Raw genomic sequence first — 23,274 nt, 5'->3', positions numbered from 1 at the left:
AAACTAGAGCTAGAAAGAAAGGGACAAGAAACCACATTATTTTGAACTTTGAACAAATAAAAGCCTCAGACTTAAAACTTGCAGCTTTTAGGCTTAAGTGGATAATTCAAATAGTTTTGTAACACCTTCAGCTACAAAGCTGACTATGAAGTCTGTACAGCAAAACCAGGTGTTTTCAGCATTAGTCCTACTTGCCAGATTTAGAGTATTGATTGTGGGTTGTCCTGTAGTTACACACTGAAGGCAATGCAGGTCAATCATGTCCTTAAGGACGATTTGCAGAGACCTCTTTTACACAGCCTGTTTATCCACCTTTCATCTCCTGGTCCTTAAAAGCAGAAAGCAGGGAATATAGTGGGTCACCTTCCATGGCGTGTGTTCTCTGTATCTTAGTAAGCAGCAGTCACTGGGTATAGCAGGTTTAGTCACAGCTGCTTTCAGACTTTGAGGACCCATTGTATGTCCTGTTCAAGGACATAACTTCTTAGTCCTACCTCATGATTTATAGCCCAGATGCACACCATTTTCAAGAGGGCCACTTTGGGGAAAGGAAAACAGTAAGAAGCACCTCATTTTATAAGAGTAACTTAACACATACACAAATTCCTTTTCACAAGTTATGCTAGAGTAAGGGCATGAGTAATATGAGACCATTCTCTCCCCCAGTTTAATGCTTTATCCTCTGATAGATACGGTACAACTCGTTAAACATACTTAAATGCCAAAGAAAAACTGTTCTAACCTGCTGTAATTTCTTGACTCCAAGTATGAACTAGAGCTTGTAAAAATCACAAGGTCATACTGCAAAAGTCATTGCAACATACTCTTGCACTGAACATTTTTTAACTGGAGAGTAATTTTAGTTTTTAACCTAGATAATTCCTGTGGTCAAACAGGAAGTGAGGGGAGAGACAATAAGTTATACTGGAGCTTTTATGCTACCTTTGCTGCTGAAGCCAGCTGCAGCCAAGTACTAGGATTTTTCACTAAGGCTTTTTAAACAGCTAAGCAATTGCACTAACTTTTCTCAGAGAACATAGAGCTATTAGATTTCTACTAGTTTTGCAGTACAAGAACAGGGTCTAATCCTGTAGACACTAGCTGAAAAAAATACATGACTTAAGACTCTTAATTCAGGACAGAAGGTTATTTCTCTGGGAACAGATGAATGATCTGACCATTGAGCTGCCTTTTATGGCATTTCCCAGCAAAGACTACATAATTGAGTGGTAAAGTGCCTAGCCCTGTTGTAAAGGCCTGGCTGGCTGACTTCCCACTGAAATGCAGCAAAGGTCTCCAAAGAACCATTTTCCTTGCCTGTCCCAGGCAGCTAGAGAGCAGCAACCTCTTAAATGACCTAATTTGGCTAAAGATTGTATCTGGTAATCATCTGGTCAGCATTTTATCCTTGTATTCATATTGTTATTATCCAGAGCATATTGGAGGGGTTATAGTCGCATTACTCTAGACTTTCACAGCCAAGGGGGTGGAGACATGGGGGGACAAGTCTATTTTCTTTGGCAGTCTTTGTAAAACTTACGCCACACAGGTAAACAGTAATATCATATAGTATTAGCTTTATGCTATTTGAGAAGCTTGGTTTGGGAAAAATAGGTGCTGAAAGACTTTAGCATGCACTCAGTTTTAGAAACAGAGGCAAAAATATCCCATGTGACTTAAACACACAGGAATTCAAGTAACTTTTGTTTTCGCTCCACTAACACTTTTTTCATGCTTGGCCAGTGTATGTATTCCCAACACACAACATTTCGTACTCCTGTACTGGGTGCAGCTGTCAAGGTTTGGGGGGAGGGGTGGGGCAGGGAGGGATGCAGGGGCTCCTGCTGTGGGAAGAAGCCAGGGGCTGCCCCATGCTGGGCGCAGCTGTTCCAGCAGCTTCCAGTGGACCCACCACAGGGCACAACTGAGCCCCTCACTCAAGATGGTGGAGCCTCTGGCAAGGTGTATTTAAGAAAGGGGAAAACAGCAAAGAGTGGAGGAGAGTAAGACAGTGAGAAACAGCAGAAAGAACACCAAAATCTGAGAAGGAAGAGCTCTATCGCAGACAAGATGTTCACACTGCAACCTGTGGAGAGCCCATGCCAGACCAGGCTGTTATTTCCTAAATAACTGGAATCCCTGGAGGACCCCAGACTGCAGCAGGGGGAAAGTGGGGGAATAAATCAGCAGCAGAAATTAAACTACTATGTAACCCCTCAACAGTCCCACTTGGGGGGCAGGGAGTGGGGAGAGGATTCAAGAGCAAAGCAGTGAAATGGAGCCTGGGACAGCGGGAAAGAAAGGTGTTCTAGTATCTGCCCTTGTTTCTCAGTACCCAAATCTATTTTACCTGGGACTATATTAAATTAATTTTCCCCAAGTCAAATCTGTTTTGCCTGCAATGGTAACTGGTAAGCAATCTTTGTGCCTTTTTATTGACTCACAAGCTTTCTTGTCCCGCCCTGCTGGGAAGTTGAAAGTGAGGAGTGGCCGGGTGGACATCTGACTATTGTCCAAGGTTAGCTCACCACAACATCTACAGTGAAAATTAGGGCTGCATACCTGCTATTGTTTTAAATAGGTTTCCAATTTAAGCCAGCAAATGCATGTAATTGGTGAGGAGAGAATGTTAAAAGATTAGGTACAGGGAATTACACACTGGTGAAACAGGCAGATTGCAGTCATGGCATATGACAAGGCTGACTATATATGAAAAACAGCATTGTTTTTCTTAATCAAAAAAACCCCCAAACTCAAACAAAAGCCCCAGACAGAAAATTTCATCATATAGTAACAAAGGTAAAGTTCAGAATCCTTAGCCTTGATGAACACACACAAAGAAAAGAAAACTGAAGGTGTTTGATCTTTCAGCGCTGAATCAGGTAAAGTTGTAGAAGAATTGTCTCATTTGTAGTATGAAGTCACTGATGTGACTACACCATACAGGATAAAGGACACTTAGAAGACATTCTGAATCCCAGTGCTCCCTAACAAGCAAGCTATTTCTGGCAACAGATTTCACTGTGATACACACCTTGGGAATATACCTGCTTAGCAATCAGGGATAGAACACTTGGGAAAAAATGACTCCCCAGACCTTGTGAGTTCCTTTCCACAGAAAGAGCTAGTTGCTGATAACCTCTTCTCCTTTCTCCTGGATGCTGTTTAAGGTTAAACCTTTGCAATGGAAAGTGCTTCAGGGAGGGGAATCACACCGTAGCAGAAAATGTTTTTCTTTTCTTTTGAGGAGAAAGCCCCGTATATTTTAGGTTCTTCTTTCACAGATGCTTAACTTCTTAAAGAGAATCCTTGGACTGCCAAGTCCCACATGAATTGGCAGCCCACTATGGAACTGGGCAGCTGCTCGATTCCAAGACTTTCATGTGAAGGTTATTACCATGGCATACAAGCACCCAAACAACTTGAGACCTCCACAGGAAGCCAAAGACCACTGCCGAAGATACAGACTTTAACCCTTGACACTCTCAGCCACCATCAGAGGCTGGGAAGCTCTAGTGGCCTCAGACGAACTCAGGGACTTCTGCCGCTCATGGAACCAGAAGCCCTTCTCTCTCTCTGCCTTCCATCAGTTAGCCTAAACAGCCTTTATCAGGTGGCAAGGCTTCCTCTTCCTCCCCCCAAATAGTAAGCATTTCCAGTCTCCTCACCTGGTCAATTTTTACAGTACCTCTCAAGTTAAAAGCAGACGGAGGCTGCGTATTGGTATGGCCAAGCCAGGCAAGAAGTATGACTTGGCTGCACTTTGCTTCAGCAGCAAAGGTAGCATAAAGTAAAGTAGCTCCAGTAATTCGGCACTTTTCAAAGTAACAGAGGATAGAAATTCAGCAAGAACCTGATTAGTGTTTCAGCATTTGCATTATATCATAGGAAGTTACCTTTTCCAATTTTATAAGATTAGCAGCTAACTCATCACAAAGGGCATCAGCATTAATTTGCAGATGAGATCCCAAACCTTGGTGCACTGGATGTCTGTCAAACAGAACAAAAAGGTAAGTGTGACAGAAATGAAAGAGGAAAACTGAATTAAGATACATATGTCAATGGCAATACAATGGCAACATTGTGAACTGTACTTGTTTACAGAAATCAAGGCCTAGGTCACTTCTGCACTATTGACTATGTTCTCTCTGTGATCTCATTCTCCAGAAGTTTAGATGGAAAACTTTGCAGCTATTTCCACTGGAAATAAGTTGCAAAGTTTTCTGAGTTCTATGTACTGTGACTTGCAGGAAATAAAAAAAACAACCCCTTGACACTGCAGAAGTGCACATTAGACCGCCCTGTATCTTATCCTGCTTGTGATCAGAGCAACAGAAAACAGCACTTTCCTGTGCAAGAGCACCTCAGAAGCAGGACACATTGTCCTGCTTATAAAAACATGCCAAAATTGGGAAAATGGCTTTTGACAGTGGCTACTACTAGAGGTAGGTTTACTCCTCTCCTTGCATTATTGCTAAAATACATATGCAAGCTTGTTTGAAGTAAAGAACCATTTCCTGCATATTCATTTTTAATTGAACCTAGCTCTGTTTTCTGACATACACATACAAATCCTACTGTTTTCCACAGAAGACAGCTGAGAGCAGTTGGATCTTAAGCAGCATGTGGCTGCAAATTTTGCAGTGAGATTTATGAATTACTTTTTAAGCTGTGTTTTTCTGAGCACCTCAGAAAAAAATACAGTTATAAGAACGGGAGAAGAGTTGATGCAAAATTGAATGCTGAATAAACTGACTAGTATTTTCTGTGGTGTACAGTTAACTGCCTTCTGTCCTAACAGAGGAACAGGAAGCTGACAGAATTTACAGTGGCACACTGCTGTAGTGTATGACCCTGCACTGCCTCTCCATTTGACGCTTGTGTATTCCCTACACATGCAACACAGATATTAAAAAAAAAAAAGACATATGCAGGGGCAGATGACATTCGTTAAGTCACCTGAGAATGGAAATATGGCACCTTCCCCTGTACAAAGAACCTTCCCTTGGTGTGTTTGGATTTTTTTTTTTTTTTTTAATAATTTTATTTTAGCAAGACAAGACACCGGTTCCTAAAAAGGATACAGGCAGGCCAAAGCTTTAGGAAATAACCAAGTCAGGTGTATTAGTGCAATAATTACAAAGTACCTTCTGTCATTGTAGGCTAATCAAAGACTGAAGACAGAAGATACACCTTTTCCACAAAATCACTGCTCTGGAAAGAAACTTCTTACTTCAGCAGTTTACGCGTAAGTTACTCACAGATATCCGAAACACTCTCAAGGCAGTAGTACACGATGATGTATCACATTGGTACTAAAAGTCTTACAAAAAGCTGTGACATGAGGTGATGAGGTTAGTGGAGACACAAGAACTACAGGACACTAAAACATTGCAAGGGCACTACAGCATCACAGTGGTATCTGAAGAAAATGGATGAGCATGACAAATACTGGAAAAAGACTTTAAAACGCCCAATTTTACAGAGTGTATCTTACTCCTTGATATGTGAATCAAAGGACGTGATGGAAATAAGACGTTCCTCCAGGACACTGATTTTATATCTCATGTAGAAGGTAGAAAATATTAATACACAAACACTGTAAAAGAGAAAAATACGGTACATAACATTGTAATAGTAATAGCAGTAGTAATATATAGTAAGGCAACTTTAGAGGTTCCTGATAAATTCAATGTTAAAAGCCATTTAAATCATTACTTCTAAATGTTGAATAATAATAAAGGTAACATTCTAAGAAACACCTCCGGAATACCTACCAGTGGCATTCAGACTATTACTAATATCTCATTCTTGAGCATGACTTCACTAAGTGACATGTAAAATGAACATGTTAAACTCTTTTGACATTACCTGAATCAAACAACCCTTTCCTTTTAAAAGTGAAGGTCCTGTTAAGTAAGCCTGCTCCAGCATTTCTACTTCTGAAAAGTACAAAGGCCACAAATCCCAATAATATTTTTTTTCAAGTGACACTTAGATTATATTAATCTATGTAAGCATAAATATATTTGAGTATTTTGATAATCCAGGTATTTAGTGCTAACTTACAGAATTGCATAAAATATAAGTACATGGTTCAGAGATAAGAGCTTCTGTGACTTCACTTTGTGTAGGAACCTGAAGGCTTCAGAATAGCCTGAGAGAAAAAGAACCAAGTGTTACTTTGATCAAAGCAGACCACAGCACACAAATGGTGGTCTGAAGCATGCAACAAATAGTATAAACAGAGGGACACATTATGTGCACTAATACTATATAAACTTATCTCCACAAACTCCAGCTGAAGATCTTCTCTTGACTCCTTACCATTTCGAGGACTATTTTGGGCTTTTCCGTCAGGTCCGCGCTGACTGTGTGTATCTGAACGGACAGACTTTGACTCAGCCTTGGAAACTTTCAAGTGAGTCTCTGTCTCAACGACATGGTAATCTGTCAAAAGCAAGATTTTTAATAAAGCTGAAATGCAGAGTTAAAGGAAGCTCTTGGCAGCTTAAGACAGTCAAGGAATAGGGGAAGTGGAGGTTTTTAAAAGGTGCATTTCTGGACTTGCATAGAAAGCAGCAGTTGGTTTAGTTGCCTTAAAACAGTAAAGATGGCAACACGTGCAAACTTGGAAGGTTACCACTCAATTTCCAGTCAGATGATTTTATAGACACAAAAATAATCTCTCAAAAGGGCTCCAGATGCTACAGTAATTATTCTAAATTACTTTAATAGCAACATCAAATGGAGATACTGGATTGTTACTTTAAAAAGGAGATTATAGCTCCCTTGGTTTTTAGATGCAGACGATGTCTTGAAAGAGCTGGGACAGAAAAATCCATTCACACTCAGTTTTGTTCATGCTTTACTTGCACACCCTGGACTGCTTTATTAATGTCCAAGAAACAGAATCACATGAGACAAATGTATTCCCCTGCAGCCCTGAACTCGTTTTTTCAGGGTGGTTCTTAACTGGGTATTGTTTTTTTTTTAATTGTAGAAAATGAAAATGGAAAGGTTTAAAGTAATAGCTGTAAGGAAGTAAGACAGCAAGTTAAATTATTATTCAGAAACGTTCATTTGGCAAGTGATGACACCACAATTTAGTTACTGCTCCACAAGCATCACCAAACAATTAAAAATACACAGTAAATAACAAAGACTGATGAACACAAAGAGCTTCAAACCATAGTACTGAACAAATGACACACAGAAAAAAAGATGAGTTAATAAAAACTAGCATGACAGCAAATTGCTATTAAAATAATACTATTACATTTAAAACTAATGGTAAAAGTTTCCTATATAAATTATTTATAGTCAAGATGGGACATGGAGTAAAATTATGCATAAAAATGCATTATCTGTTACTATATATTAATTGTACAGCAGAGTAATACTCTAGGTCTTGCTAATAACATTCAGCATGTGCTACATAAAATAAGTTCTGCTGTACTTATGAACTTAATATACAGTGAGTTTCTACACATAATTTCTGCTAACAAAGCAAACAACTTAAGGCATATGAGACTACAAACCATACTGATAATTAAAAAACATCTTTGGACAGTATCTTCAAGTGTCTTAATAACCACAAAGAATAAAAAGCAAGTTTAATAACAAAACCACAAGAACGCATGTTGAAGTAACTTTTTTGGTGACCAAAACCCACTCTGGTACCGAACATTACCTGGATAGGTTAGAAAAAGTTACACTGTGAGTTCAACTACTTTAAAATACTGGTGTTTATTTTTTTTTAAAGGAAGAACACCTCCTACATTGTACCTCTGCTAGCATAGCTGACTGGGGATATGAGGAACAGATATTGATAAGCAGAAGTAGGCAGTAGTGACAAATCAGATTCGCTGCTGAACAAGTCACTGCCTGAATTATAATAAGTTATAAGAGTTCTAATAATGGAGGCACAACTATTGTGGCTTTGAGGAAGACCTTAAAAACCATGTAGTTCTCCAGGACTGTGGGTAATGTAGATTTCACATCAGAAGGGGATTACAAAAGCAAATCTAAGAGCTAAGCCATTCTCTCTTTTTCTTGAGGCCAAACGATCCCACTCACCTTGGAAGCATTCTAGCTCTGGGGTCTGTGAACCTGTGCTGCTGGACTCTTCCATCTCTTGTCTCCGCTGCTGCACTATTCCATCCAGATCAGAATAGTCTTCATTGAAATCCTAATGGGTAGAAAGAGTCACAAGAAAGCTCAGCCATGTTCTAAATCTAAACAACAGTATTTCCTGACTTCCCTCTAGAAACTGAACTAATAATTACAGATTTAAAATCGTTTAACTAGCAACAACCTCAGATATCAAGATGTAGAGATCAAGTTAATAAAATAAGCCCCATATGATCACCAGAATTCAAGCTGCATCCTCTGCCTTCATTTAAGTGAAGAGACTAAGTCTGTGTGCAAAAGAAAGAGACTGTGAAGTTAGACACATGGAGAAGTCCAGGACAGACGTTACTAGAATTATTCTCTGGTCGTTATATGTGGCTACACAGCTCTTTCAGATGTCTGAACTGCTTCCAGAGGAAGGATTATAACTAAAAACACTTTAAAAACTGCTCATGGCAGAGGCAGAAACAATTTTAAGCCAGTACAGAGCACTGTGAAACCTGACTGCTAAAGAGAGATATATATATAGAACATAGAGACCTTGGAATATATCCAAAGCATATGCACGTATATACACTGAATGTGATCATATCAAATTACACCCACATCCATCATTCCTACTTTAAAAAACTCAACAGAAGTTTTGGAAACAGGTATGATTTCCTTCAGTTTCCTTTCTTCAGACATTTTAAGTAGTACTTGCATTAAAGGTGCCATGCAACAAAAGAACAAACATCTAAGCCAGTTACCAAGGGCAGACTTGTAGGACGATCAGCCCTGAAACTGTTTTCTGCAGAAGAGGGATTTGGACTGTTGCCCATGCCTGTATCCTGAAAAAAAGCAGCAGTGTTAACAAGGAACACACTCAGAAACCACCTAGCATTTAAAAGCAGGAAAGCAGTAATAACGAACACAAAGCTACACACCAACTTCACTCCCACTAGTACTTACCTCAAGATGTCTACAGATAGATTTTAATAGCTTGTAGGTGGTATCTCTGGAGAGTAAGGAGACAAACATGTACTGAAAAATAAGAGTTCCAAAACTGTTTGAGAAAAGGATTACAGTATAAGCTTCCTTTTATTTGAAGAAAACTGACACATGGTTTTGCTGATCAAGTAACTATTTTCAAGAACTTTCATATAGCAGGAAGAAATCTCAATTCCTCTCAAGCCCATGACCCTCATGAAGTTAATCATAAGAAACACGGAACAGGCACATAAAAGTGATTATGTTCTGCTGCAGGAAGCATAGTTGAGATCTGTTCCTTTTTAAAAAAATACTTTCAATACTATGTTTCACCTACCTTTTTACAAAAAACCCAAACCATAACTCCTTTTTTGTGCAGTCTCCTGCATTCACGTAATATTTGTGCAATAAAAATGGGCTGGTTCTAATGGCACCCTTAGGATAATAATATTTTCTACCGAATGATGCAATTACTATTCCTGAGTATCACCTTAAACAACCTTAAACAACTGTATTTTGTGCATCTAAGGTATTGCTGGTCAGGTAAGAGACCCAAGTAAATTAAAGAATACCATCAGAGCTGCCAACAAGGCAAGTAACCCTCTGTGCATGCACTTCCCAACCCAACTGTTTCAGTTGCCCCAGTCACTACTCAGCAGTCTTGGAGAATAGGGAATGATAGATAACAGATAGCATGTGGCAAATCCATTTCTTATTTTCTCACCAAGTTCTACATAGCTTTATTTACTGCAAAGAAAAAAGACAGCGAGTTAGTAGGTGGAATAAAAATGGTCCTTGCCTGACCCAAGAGAAGAGGCAGAAGAAGCTAGAGTCATAACCTAAGAAACTAGATAATCCAAGGTCCCAAGTATAAAACCTGAGATGCAACAAATTCTTATAGTTGTTTAAACAGACACTTCGCACTTTCAGGAATCCCTAATATCACGGCCAGTAAGTAGGGAGGGAAGAAAAAAACAGTAGAAAAATAAAAAGAAAGCAGACAGAGTGCAATACCTTTGTCCTCTACCTCTGCTTACCCTGTCTGTGACTGTTGCTATGATCAGAGCATTTGGCACAAGAAGGGCAGTTTTGGTTTTCTTCAGAAGTGTCACTGAGAGCACAGGTATACTTATCTGAAACAAGATAAATGTAGTGTTAAGAGTCGTAATACACATATACAAATCTGCATGCTCTTTCACAACGAGCCAGCCCACCAACTGTGATAAGCCAGACCTTCAACACTCTTCACTTCAAGATTTCTCTGCTGTGTCCCAAATTACTAATATTTCACATGGAACAGGTACAGTTCTACATTATTACTATGTTTTAACTATTTTTACTTCTATTTCTATCAAATGCCAATCCAGGCTCTTGTTCATGTCATCCTGACCTGATCTGTTCTGCCTCTTCCAAGACTACTGGCTTAGTTTCTTGTAGATCTGCAGAACAAACCACTTTTAAAGCTAGGCTTCTTTGTTTAGAAACAAAACATATCAGAACACATGAGACAGGGAGGCTTGTTGAAGAATGAACATAAAGGTATTCTCACCACTTACAGATCCTTTAGCTTGCAGTAAGCAGCTGAGTAAACAGCTCATCCTTCAGTGATGCTGAAACATCCAATACATACACACACTGACTTAAACTGATTCCTGTGTGTGATATCCAGACTGTCCACATATAAATCGAAAAGTTCTCTATTTTCCTTCCTGCTTTGTGTTTACATCCAACTCCATCAGCTTCATGCCTGTTAAGTTTCAGAGTCCTTCACTTCAGATATTCTTTATGGGCTCTTATTGTAAACCCCACACTACATAGGATGGAATACCTAGTTTGAGTTTCAGTTGAAAAGCTTAGAGCTTAGCGAGTTAGGCAAATATAACAATCCCAGATACACACATTTAGGATGCAGCTTCTGCTAAAAATTTCATTGGCACACACTGCCACAAGTACCTGAGGAATTTGGAAGCAAGATCAAAAGTGTTCAAAGATTGTTCAACAAGTGATCATAGCACTGAATTAAAACCATGTCAGTGCAGAAGGAGCATGAAGTTACTCTGTGCAGAGTTTCAGAAAACCTTGTTAACTTTTTTTTTGAATAGCAACACAAAGCTGGGAAACATAAAAATTGCTCCAGCTAACAAAAAATATATTTCTGTGCATTAGTTTGGGTGCAAGATTGCCAGTCACTGTTTATGCATGGCTAGTTGAGTATCTGCTTGCCATCTATGGGCTAGAGACATGCTCTTGTGTCAGCAGTTTTGTTAAAAAAGTGTGCTATCTGAAAAAACACAACCCAGTCCAACCCAAAGCATATAATTTTAATTATTCTTTGTCCCATGTCTGGTCTAAGACTATGTGAATCTGGTCATCATTTGTTCTATTGATTTGAACATGTCAGCTCTTTTTGTCCTGCTTCAGAAGCCACATCGGGTAATTAAACAGGTCCTCCACTATTCCTTTTCTTCTTACACTGGATATTGTAACATTCCACAAAGATTTTGCAATGGTTTTTGAAACAGCTTTTTCTGGGAGCAGGGAGAAGGGAACACCTTCCATGTGTATTTGATGGAAAACACCAGAACCCTAGAATAATCAGATCAGAATCTGCATCATTTAAAAAACAAACAAACAACCAAACCAAAATAAAACCGTAAGATTTTCCAGAAGAAATCCTGCTAACAGTAATGATAAAAAAACCAAACAGCTTAGAAGTCTTCTAATTGGTTCAGTTCACCTCAAAGAACCTTAAATCAGAGATGTTAATGGCATTCGACTGCATGCTATTTTGATGGATAACATTACTGTAATCAAGACTAAAGTGTACTTAAGTGGGATTAAGTACAGGTTTACTGCACCGTTACCCCAGCATTAGATTAAAATGATAAAGTCACTGCAAACTACTTTATTTCTACGTGGAATGATAATTATTTTAGGAAACACGGTCTACCTGCAGGCACTCTGGAAAGCAACTAAAATGCAGAAGATAATGCTTAACTCCAGGAAAGATTCAATGGCAATATATATTCAAAATATAACTACCTGGAAAGACAGTGATGTTTTTCAAAGACTATTAATCCTGCAGAATCAATCTTTTGCTTTTGAACATGCACAGTGTTTACACCACAGATTCAAATCTCCTGACTTGCATGGCTCTCAATAAAAAAATTTCTATAGATAAAAGAATTAACACTGAAAAATTTACTAGTATACTTGCTATTTCTCACAATAAAACAATTTACCACTGAGTTTAAATTGTATTGTAAGTTCTCAGCAATGGAGACTTCTTCTCTTGGAAGTTTTGTTAGTGTATCTGACTACTAAAAAGGTTCCTCTTCTTGTCAAGATGGATTTCCTCCTTCCCCTCCCATGACATTATTTTTCATTATATCCTAAATTTTCCTGTTTTTTTTGTTGATGGTATTCCTAAAAACTTGTGCCTGCTTTATGTGACTAAACAAAGTTTTAAGTGTGTGATGCAGAGGTAAAGCAAGACAGCTGGAAGAAAACCACACCAAAACCTCCAACTCAACAGAACTAGACACAAATCTTTTTGGAAGACATGGCTTTGTTTTTATCCATATGTGTATCATTTACCACAGGGGCCCCCTCAGGTGGGTGCTATATGAACCAAGAAAGAGTAAATTTTTATCTTGTAAACTAGGATCTTCCCAACCGTTCATGTCCCACTGCTGTTCCATACTAGCTCACAAGTAAAAACCTAGCAAACTGTTTTTTCTTTCCCTGTTCTCTGTTTACGCATGTGGCATTCAGGATGTATAGTGCTTGTCTCAAACAATCCAAGAGATAAGCAATGGACTTAGGCACTCTGGATATCTGCTTTCTGATCTGAGAGTTAAACAACATTTGTTGATGGACTAAAGAGATGTCTCAGCAACCCACCCAACCTTTTGTTTCCCCTCCTGTGATGTGTACCTGAAAACTGGGGAGTTTAGTGTGGGACATGCTGAGATTGGAGACAAAGGAGCTCTACAGCTGGCGCTGGGAGCAGAATATCCAGTGATAACCAGGCCTTCATATCTCATGAAAACCACCGACGTAGCAGGACAAGACAAAGAGTGCCGGTCTCACGCCACTGGTCTCAAGCCAATTCCTGGGACCGAACCTTCACTGCAATAAACTAATCCTGTGGTGCCAGTGGTCTCAACCTCCTCTTTTGCTTTGGCTCATCTCATCAATTAGCCAAACAAAGAGTATCTGCAGGGCATAGACCTGGGCTATACCTACCCCCCTCCTATCTCGGAGGAGCACAGAGAAGACAGAAGGCTTTTCTCACTTATTCAGGGAGAAAAGTGGGGGTGCAGTGGGTAAGAACTCTATAAAAATCTGGGACACCATGGGTGCAGGGAAGCACTTCCCCACCAGGAACCACTTCCCCACTGATGACATCGCTGGACCGTGGTGGTAACTATGCTCTCTCTTGCTGTCCTCTGTATCTCTGCTTTCTCCTTTCTTTTCTGTCTCTGTTTTCCTCCCTGTCCTATCCACGCTAGGGACTTTGTTGTGTTACTCTAATAAAAGTTTGTTGTGTGTGTGACATCTGACCTCGTTTGTGTCTTAATTTCACCATTTGGGATCACCTTTAAACTTCTTCTCAGGTCCTGCTGGACAACAAAGGGAGCAGCTGCCGTGTAGCTTATCCCAGGAGAGGGGAGGCAGAATCCAGCCGCACCAGCCTCCCACTGCAGTGAGGAGTGTTGGAAAGCAAGGTGGTTCTGCCCGATCTCTTGTAAGACCACACACCAGCCCCGGTGCCTCTTTGTGCACCCGATGTTGTGTTATCTTTGTTTTGTCCTGGCAAGATCGTAAAAAATTGCCACGTATCCAAATACCGGATCGTGACAACGCAGAAGTGCTAGAAGAATCCCTCAAAGATCTTTGCTACTCAACTTAGAAGCCAGTTTTGGTTCTTCTTCGTCTTAATATGCTTGATCCTTCCCTCCAGTTGCCCAACTACAGTCTTCTAAGTCCTTTTCAGCCTTCCTTCCTCCTCCTCCTGTTTCCTACACTTATCCCAAGAGAGACACTTTGTACAGTTTGTGCTGCTGGGCTTGGCAATGCCCTCACTGGTGCATGTCTAATCCTTTCCTTTAGTCTGTTTTTTTTCAGACAGGAAATCCTTAGGAGAGAGACTTCATCTTTAATAATCATAGTGCTCCAGTTACAAAATGACTTTCAGGCATCTCTTCTGAATGGTGCTTGTATTCAGTAATACTTAGACATATTATTAGTATTCTTGCCTTGCATAATAACCGGAACTTCTGGTGATGAATTAATTGTTAAAGGATAGCATTACTTACTGTCCTGATACATATTTTACTAACCTTAGTGTCTTTACCAAAAACCTTGGAATGAAAGCAAATCCAATTTTCAGAAAGGAATAACTTTCCTTGATACAGAATCTCTTTCTGCAGAGCACAGGTAAAACCTGAAACAAACAGATACTCTATAATCTTTAAGGTAACCACAACCCAAGCCAACTGTCATAAGTTTGGCCTTTTCAAAGCCATAATATGTTTAGGATTATACCTTTTGATAAACAGTGACAAACTTTGAAATGTTCAGTAAGTTTAATACTGACAAGCTCAGAAGATTTCACAGGCCTAAGTTTAGACTCAGAACATCTCAAGGGCAAACACTAAAATGCATAACATGCAAAAGGCATCCAGAAGCCAAGAATACTTTTGGAGAAACTACCACCTAGCTTCCTATAGACTTTTTTACTAGCTTTCACGTAGCTATATAGTGAACATGTAAAAAGCTTAGTGAAAGGTTTTAGATTTAAGCCTTTAGCTCTACAGCAGTTGTCTGGTATGTAAAGTAACACTGCTTTTACTTCACAGCCATTGAGCAAACCATTTCTCACGCATGAACTGCCTTCCTTGTATTCCTTTCAAGAAACGTTAATGTATGTCTATGTCAACTTCACTTGTTATAACTGCCACAGGGAAGAGCAGAATCTTTAAACATTTTAAGTCTTTCTCCTACCAGTCTTTTTAAATCTTAAAGCATCATCAACAGCAAAATCTCAGGCTAGTCTCATAACCACTGCTGTCTCGATTAAGAAGTGCCTTTAGTAAGGAAGCTTCAGTACCAAAAAAAAAGTTGCATTAGGGTACTCTGCTAAGAAGTGCAAAGTGGGTTACAATTCCCAAAGATGCACCACAATTGAAGATTTAACTTTTGCAAGATTACAACAAGAACACCCACTGCATGCAGATGAAGGCCTTGCAGCTCTACCTAGCTGCAGTTTAAGGTTTTTAAAATTTAGGTGCTCCCTCTTGTACATCACCAAAGTTGGTGGGTAACAACATCGTCTCAGATCTACAGCCAGCAATGACAAGGGGGTTAATACTTACTTTGTTTCAGTGGCTCATCAATGGGAACATCTAGAAACAGCTTATGAAAGTGTGCATTTGCCTTCAGCTAAAAAACAAAAAGCCCCACACCCGGAGACACATCCCTTATTAGATATTTTTACCATCAAGTGACCCATTCTGCTTCCTGCATTCCCAATACCCTCTCATTTTGCCCAACTGTCATACAATAAATTCTTATTTTTTTATGTGATTATTAATTCTATTTCCTGCTTCACCCAGATTCTAACACACAGACGAAAAAGGCATCTAAGTCCTTATACAACCACGAACTGTAATATTGCTAAACACAGGGGCTCTCATGGTAGTTGCATATTTACTCTTAATATATATAAACAAACAAGTCCATCCTCTGTCCTACCTGATTTGAGGCACGTTTTTTCCTTTCAATCTTGGAGTCACTCTTGATATCCATTGTCAGGAGTGGACTATCTGTGCTGCTCTTTGTTCTGAAGATTAAAAAAAAACATTCCATATAATCTTGGTTTCAGTCTTGGTAATTTATGAACATGATGTGCTTTTCTAGGAAACATTAATCCTTTAATAACTGTTATCTGATTAATCAAGGAATATGCAGCAATAAAGAGGAGTATATCTTATTCTTAAACCATGCCAGCCTTCACCGAAGCTCTTCCTTTAACTTTAAATTAAAGGAATATTTTAAATTATGAGATTTAATAAATAAATAATATAAAAGTTTAAGACATTTTTGCAACTTAATGCATTATAACAGTGCTTAGCTCCATCTTCAGTTGTTTCTGGGCAACATGTGACATATTAACTCAAAGCACTTTATTTACTAATGCAGGATAAAGTAAAATTTAGTAGCTGTGAGCACAAGGTGGTGTACTGAAAACCATGAACTTGTAGTACAAAATGTAAGATCATTTTCAAAGTACAATAAGAGAAAAAAACATAGAGTGGCTATGAACTGTGTAGTGTAATGCAATGAAATTATTAAGACAGCCAGCAATCTTAAGAGGAGACAAAAGGGAATTGGGAGTGCCAGTTGTAAAGGAAGCTGTACAGCTCAAGCCAGTCATATTGGAAAAAGAAAACCAACCCAAAACCCAACAACTTTAGAGTAGAAAAAGGATAGAGGAAAGTCTCTGCAGATGGCTGGGAAAGTAAGCTTACTTTGCTCATGCAGAAGAAAATAATGGCATGGACTGTTCAGAAATACAAAAACAGAGGTGAGGTAACAGTGTTTCATAAATCAGGAAGAGAAGAACATTATCTCCAAGAGCTATTTAGCAGGGAAAAAAAACAGGCTGTAAAAATAAGGTAGCTCTTTTTAGTGGCTCTCAGTTGCAGACTGAAGAACAGAATGAAAAATACAACACACAACTCCTACGCTGAATGACCTGAAGAACATGTTTTGCTGAAGACTTAACGGGGAAAGAGGATTTCCATTTACTGCACCTTATCCTGCATAATAAGTCTTCTTTACTTTCCTAAACTTGAGTTGTCCAGTAAAACTGTAAGTGTGAAAGGAAGAGAACTCCGAAGTGTAATGGAGATAAAGCTGGATTTAGGAAAGAGACTCTACAGGTCCGATTAAGATAGCAAGTGCACTGGCTGCATATCTCAGGTGGTCCCCCACAGAAAAAACCCTCTAAAATACATGTGTACATGTATTTGTGAGCCTATGTAAAGTACAGGACAAACTGAAACGAATAGTAAACTTTAAAGAAAAGTCAGCATCCTACCAACATACAGTCAATTACATTGAATATGAAAGGTAAGACTGGAAGGAGAGCTTGCAAAATAAAAAAGAGTAATAAATATTTCTTCAAATATCTTCTCCTCAAAGATGCTTCAGGAAATTAAGTGATGTTTTTTAAATATCTGCCTTGTTACCAAAAATTGTCAGGTTGACTGCTAACTTGTGTACTGGCTGCTCTGTTGACAAAGTGAAAGGAGTGCAAAATTTGTATTGTCCTTCAAAGGAGATTTTAGTATTATTTAATTTTCTTTTCTTTGAAGAGTTTAAAATGCATTCCTGTTCTCTGACAGAGAAAGAATGACTGTTTTGCAGTCATTACAATAATCTGATGCAATACACAGCATAAAGTACAAAAAAACCCCCTTTTGTCACAGCTTTACCATGGATAATCAATATTGCAGCAGGGAAGTGTTCTGGGAACAGCCTAGAACTCAAACTGCAGCTCAGTTAGACTGCCTGTCAAGTTGACTGTGAAAGGGATGAAACTAGCACTGATACCAAACAGTGTAATATATTTTTTCCTAGAACATGGAATTAAAGCCAGCCCAAAGTCTAAATTCCCACTATTGTGACTACTTGTGTTTGGTAACAGAGCAGCTCCTGGAATGTGGCTGATTCCTGTTGATTTGCATAGTGTGCAAGCTAACCCACAACTGGGATGTCTGATAAAGCTTGCCACTCAGTACAGCTTCTTGAGTGGGCTGTAACAATTCTGATTACCTAACTAGAAGAAAACTGACAGCATTTCTGTCATTACCTAGCAATGTCCACTTTTTTCCGGTCATCAAAATATTCCACTTCACTGGCCAGGGTTTGCGGCAACACAGTAGGTAATTTTCCCACCTTTCTTTTTTCGTCTGTTCCGTTTTCTCCATCTGAACTGCAGAGTGAAAAATAAATAAATAAAAATAAAACAGATATAGAAATGTTTATTGCAGGATTCATAACAATGTCAAATGCCTCTGCAACATGTTGACAATATAGCATATATTAAAGAGCAAAATTACAATGTATCTTTTATACTAAGGTCCTGAAAAGTCTTCACCTATTGACTTGACAGCAATATACATCTGAACAGTATTCTGAGCTGCCATAGTGGAATTTCAGTAATGAAGAAAGGAAAACTGAAACACTGCCATGGATATTTCAGCACTCATAAAATTTGTAGCTCTTGTTTCAGTTCCAAAGAGAATGTCTCATTTAGGAAAAATGCATTCCACGTTCACTACTCAGACTAAATGACTAACAGAAATTAACTTGATTGGCAAGCTGGGAGAAAAACATCCTGCATTACAGTACCTAGTGCTTAGCAGATTATTTGTGAGTTGATGTGGCAAAGAGGAATCTGGGTCTTATATTGTAATTCACTTACTTCTATCAAGAGTCTACCTGCAGATTTTTCACAATAAAGGGTTTTCTCAAAGTATTAGAAGTGTTTGGTTTATTTTACAAAAGCAGTATTACCACCACAGTGCTTTGCCCTTGCACAGCACATACCATTGCCTCAGAAATACATCTTAAGGAACTAGAACCTGCGAGCTAAGACGTGCAGTCCAAGCCTTTCCCTGGCTTCTCTTTTCATTATTTTCTAATAAAATGCTAACTCAGAAAATTTAGAGAAAAAAAGCTGTCATTAACAGCAGGATATGAACAATGACACAAATTTAAAATACAACATGACAATTACACACACTCACCCTCCTTTGGAAGACTAAAGCTTCAGAAAAACTGCAGGATGCTATTATTACTAAAGAAAGCTAAACTGTATTGCCCACTAATTTAATGCCTGGCCTGAATGACCCCATTTACAGAAGCTTTCCATAATAAGGTTTAATTTCTGCAATTTCATAGCAATGACACAGCCACTGTTGTCATGGGAAGGGGACAATAAAGAGTTTATTTTCCTACCAAGACAAAAGCTTTGGTGACAGAGGTTCTCAGACTAATTTAATCTCCATTTTCTTTTAGGAGGGGAATAAAAACATCTATGGCTTTGATTACACTTTGGTGAGTTAGATCAGAAGATACACTTCACATCTTAAGTGAGATCTAATGAGGTGGTATCCTGTGTAGAAGATAAACTAGAGCTTATGTCACAGGATGAAAGCCACGGAGTTTTCTCTTACTGGTGCTGGGACTTGTTCTTAAGGAGTCTTATATGTTTGCATATAGCAACTATTCCCTTATCTAATCTTTCCTGAGACCTTAGAAATCCCGACCACAGGAGCACTGAATTGTCACTTCCTGTCACACCTTGTGTATGTTTTAAAGGGTTACAGCACTAACAAATTCAATGAGAAAAAAACAAATTATTTCCCTCTTGGACCAGCCCTGCCTGACTACAAAGCACCAGCTTTTATTTTTGGCCAACATAAACTAAGATTAAATGAGCAATTTAAGAGGTTTAAGTGGAACCTTTGCTTAAAAAAACCAAATAAGCAGTTTTATGTGCTTTGAGATTTTATGTAGAGAGAACTGCGAATCCAAGGTGCTTCCCAAAAGCACAGGGGACCTTATATTCCAGAAGTCTGCAAATCCTGCAAATGTCTTAGTCCCTGTTATTTTTCTATCCCTCAAGCTCCCAGGTTTCAAGGGAGGCCAGAAAACACCAGACGTGAGCAGGATGAGGAACAAGGCATGGCAAAATTGTCAGGTTCAACTACAGCTGAATTTCAAAAGAGCAGAGCAGCATGGAAGCTCCCAAGTGAATAAGACTACATGACAGAGCAGTTTTTAAGATGTCATTGCTTGAGCCTGGAGCCTGTCTGGTGCCCATCATTGCCTTGGCCAGCTTTCTGGCCAAACACAACAATGCTATTGACTGACCAAAGCACCCTGCATCACACTTGCACTTCCGTACCACAGATTTGTTTCAAAAATATCTATAGCACAGGTTTTGATGTTCACTCACACCTGCCAGCATGGTTAGATGTTTTGTTGCTCTGAACACTTTAGTTACTTACCATTCATACTCCTTTTTCCCTCACTTACAAATTAACCCCAACTTTGCAGTTAAACCTGTAAACCTGTCTGTCTTCCCTATTAATCACTACTATTCCTGAACCTCTACTCTCTGAACTCATTCCCTCTAGCTGTTTTCAGATGATGGAGAGCTAGGGCATCTCAACATGCTAACCCTGCTGAATGTTGTCCGTGGAAATGCTGAGCTACCCCATGCCAGTTCGGTCACTCCTCCAGGATCCTCTTCTGCAGCTAAGAATGGGAAGAATCCACACAAAGGCAGTGTTTACCTCAAAACACCTCAGGAGTGAGGAGACTCACCTGTGTAACAATGTAACACTGGCTGTAGCAATTTGGGGTACTCTTACTAGCTGATACTGTCCTGCTATGTCTTTCATTTATCTACCTCCCATATTCCCCCTTCACATAATGAAAAACTAGGTAAGGATTTGTCCTTACACTTCTGATAACTAGAGGTCTGAACAGCAGCTAAGTTCCTAGTAGGTGTCTTTAAAATATCAGAAAAATCTTAGCTGAACTTCTGGAGATGAAAAAAGATCACAGTTATGACCTAAAACTAGTACAATATTGTTCATAGGGTCACAAGCAAATTAAAGCACTCCTTACATTTGCATGAGAGTCAGGATTCCTAAATGCTTTATAAAGAGACCACAAAAGTCAGCAATCCATGAAAAAAAAATTAGATCAAGTGCACTTAAGAAAGAAAGTGATGCTCACTACAACTGTTAGCAATAGTTGCATATAAATGAACTGTATTTAGAAATATCAGGGCAAAGCATGTAAACTTTGTGACAGCAGGATTTTTCTGATACGAATATAAATATTTTTTCAAATAGAACATATATTGAGTATTTGGTACTACTAAGCCTATGTAAAATAACAGCTAAAAGATAAAAAGGAAAAAGTTGTCTCAAGTTTCCAAATAAAGAATTGTTGTCATAGGGAGTATTTTCAAAGACATGGCTTCGGCTTACCATGGGATCATATCTTGTATCTAAGCAAGTTAAAATAAACAGTTGCAAAGCACTCTAACTAAACTTTTTGCAATAAATGTTTCTTTTCCTTTTTTAGATATGCAGTAACAACTGAATGGAATATTTTAAGATTAAATAACAGAAAAGGGAAAGTGCTATACACTAATCAAGGCAACAGACTAAGTTTCATTCTAATGAAGTGTTCAAAGGTACATTATTAATCAATGTATTTTAAAAGTCAAAGGAACTTAATCTCTTCTGATTTGAATAGTTTCTGCTAACAAAAACTTTCTGATGGACAGGTGTGTCAAGTTCCTCGTACTGCAGAAAGTTTTCTGAACTTCAAAAGGTTTTGTTGTTTGGCACTAATCTTCTCCACAACCTGAAAAATTCAGACTTCCTGTGAAAATTAAGTTGTTGCATTAACAAGGATTTTTGAAGGGGAAAAAAAATTAAAACCCGTAATCTAAAATATAAACTTTTTCCCTGTTCCCTTTGAATCTGGTGTGAATAAGAAGCGCTGAACAGAAATAATGAGAAAGAGACGTGGTAAAAGGCCAGTTTGGAAAGCAAGCCTAAAGAACAACCACTGTCTTTAACAACCCCAATATAATCTTATCAGACATGAACACTTCTCAGGCATATCTCTTACATATAAAAAACTCCAGAACTGTACAGTGGTTATGGTATTTGACGCCCCACAGCCACACAAACTTTTCCACAAAGTTTCCTGTGATCCACCCCAACAGGCACCTACACTACTCAGTCTGTAAAATAACAGATCTAAAAAGTTCAAACCTACAGCAACTTGCGACAAACCAGTCCCTCAGCTGAAAAATGCACATCAGTCATATAGGAGGAAAAAGGCGTCTTGAATAACCAGAGATGTTAGCTACAAGCTCGTTTGCAAAACTGCAGGCAAATCAGTATTACCCTTGGGCTGATTTGCAGTCAACACTGCTGCAAAGGTGCCTCTGTAGATGGAGGACACATATTGGATCATCGTGTTGCTTTAGAAGCCCTGTTATCCCACTTTGTCTCTTTTAAACAAAAAAGATTAATCTTGCAATAGCAGTTGGACTGGTGAGAAATTGCAAATGATCAACTGAAAGAGTGTGGAATAATTCCTCCCCTACTGTCCACAGCCATGCTTGGTACACTGTATAGGGAAATATCTGTCACAAATAAAATTACATCATTGATTTTGGGTAGCCTTTGGATTTACTTGTTAGTTGTTGGCAGAACAAAAGCATTTGACAAAGGAAATGCAGTAGTGTGAAAGGCCAAAATACTAAGAGGTAGTGTTATTTAAGCTATTCTTACTCCCATACACAAGTTTATTCTGATAAAGGAACTGGTTATTCTTACAGAAATTAAAAGCCAAAGGGACAGAAGCAAAACATTTCAGGATCTCAAATCAAGATGACAGACTCTGGCAGGCTTAAAAGCAGAGGAGAGAGAGCAGGATAAAGAGATTTATCTAGACAGCATCCAGAAGACATACCAGCAACATACTTCAAGCAGAGATGACTGCAACTGGGTAGGATGAAATGTGCTAATGCATGAAAGGACACCCTGCTGAACATGTTGCAGGCCAGAGGCCTAAAGTCTTAAGTCTCACATCTTATTTCAGAAGGTATGTCCCATCATTCCACTAAACATCTCTTCTATGCCACACCAGTCTGAATAAACCTTTTTTGGATGTGTGAGCAGAAGTCAGAGTGTTTTATCTTCTGACAAGCTTGTATTCATAGCTTACATAATAGAATTATTCCAGCCCTGGACTGAAGAAAATACCTTTTCCATTGTAAAATCTTCTGCTGTCCTCTTCATAGCAGATTAGAGAGGCCTCTGTACTGGATAAACTAAGAATAGTGCCCAAGTCAATGATTTATTTGTTGTCTGTTTCTACAAAATCTTGTCATTTAGAGGCAAAATGCCTCCAGTAGCTCTACAGCCATGCTCTAGTGTTCTGTGGCACATGGCACTGTGTACGGAAGAAAATACACCTAAAAAACCATGCCTCTGAATAATGCTATGACCAAGTATCACTTCTACTGTGCAAATGGAAAGCCAAATATTGACTGCCATC

General features: G+C 38.8%; 1 protein-coding gene across 5 annotated transcripts in view; it reads right to left on the bottom strand.

Moving 5' to 3' along the window:
- Window positions 1–23,274, bottom strand: part of GRAMD2B (GRAM domain containing 2B) — a 43,859-nt gene that overhangs the window by 3,979 nt on the left and 16,606 nt on the right. For 4 of the 5 annotated variants that reach the window (XM_051643480.1, XM_051643483.1, XM_051643481.1 and 1 more), the window contains 12 exons: window positions 17,984–18,106; window positions 15,862–15,949; window positions 15,483–15,549; window positions 14,448–14,551; window positions 10,140–10,235; window positions 9,085–9,156; window positions 8,883–8,963; window positions 8,080–8,191; window positions 6,328–6,450; window positions 6,070–6,157; window positions 5,498–5,599; window positions 3,897–3,990 (listed from right to left, as the gene is read on the bottom strand). In XM_051643480.1, the coding sequence (XP_051499440.1) occupies window positions 3,897–3,990; window positions 5,498–5,599; window positions 6,070–6,157; window positions 6,328–6,450; window positions 8,080–8,191; window positions 8,883–8,963; window positions 9,085–9,156; window positions 10,140–10,235; window positions 14,448–14,551; window positions 15,483–15,549; window positions 15,862–15,949; window positions 17,984–18,106 (1,150 nt within the window). Of the gene's footprint in view, window positions 1–3,896; window positions 3,991–5,147; window positions 5,600–6,069; window positions 6,158–6,327; window positions 6,451–8,079; window positions 8,192–8,882; window positions 8,964–9,084; window positions 9,157–10,139; window positions 10,236–14,447; window positions 14,552–15,482; window positions 15,550–15,861; window positions 15,950–17,983; window positions 18,107–23,274 lie in introns of those variants that run through there. The other variant, XR_007891888.1, reaches the window with a different exon arrangement.

Source organism: Apus apus, chromosome Z, assembly GCF_020740795.1.
Source record: "Apus apus isolate bApuApu2 chromosome Z, bApuApu2.pri.cur, whole genome shotgun sequence".
NCBI lineage: Eukaryota > Metazoa > Chordata > Aves > Apodiformes > Apodidae > Apus > Apus apus.
Note: the sequence above shows the minus strand (reverse complement) of the source record. Positions and strands in the feature narration are given on the sequence as shown.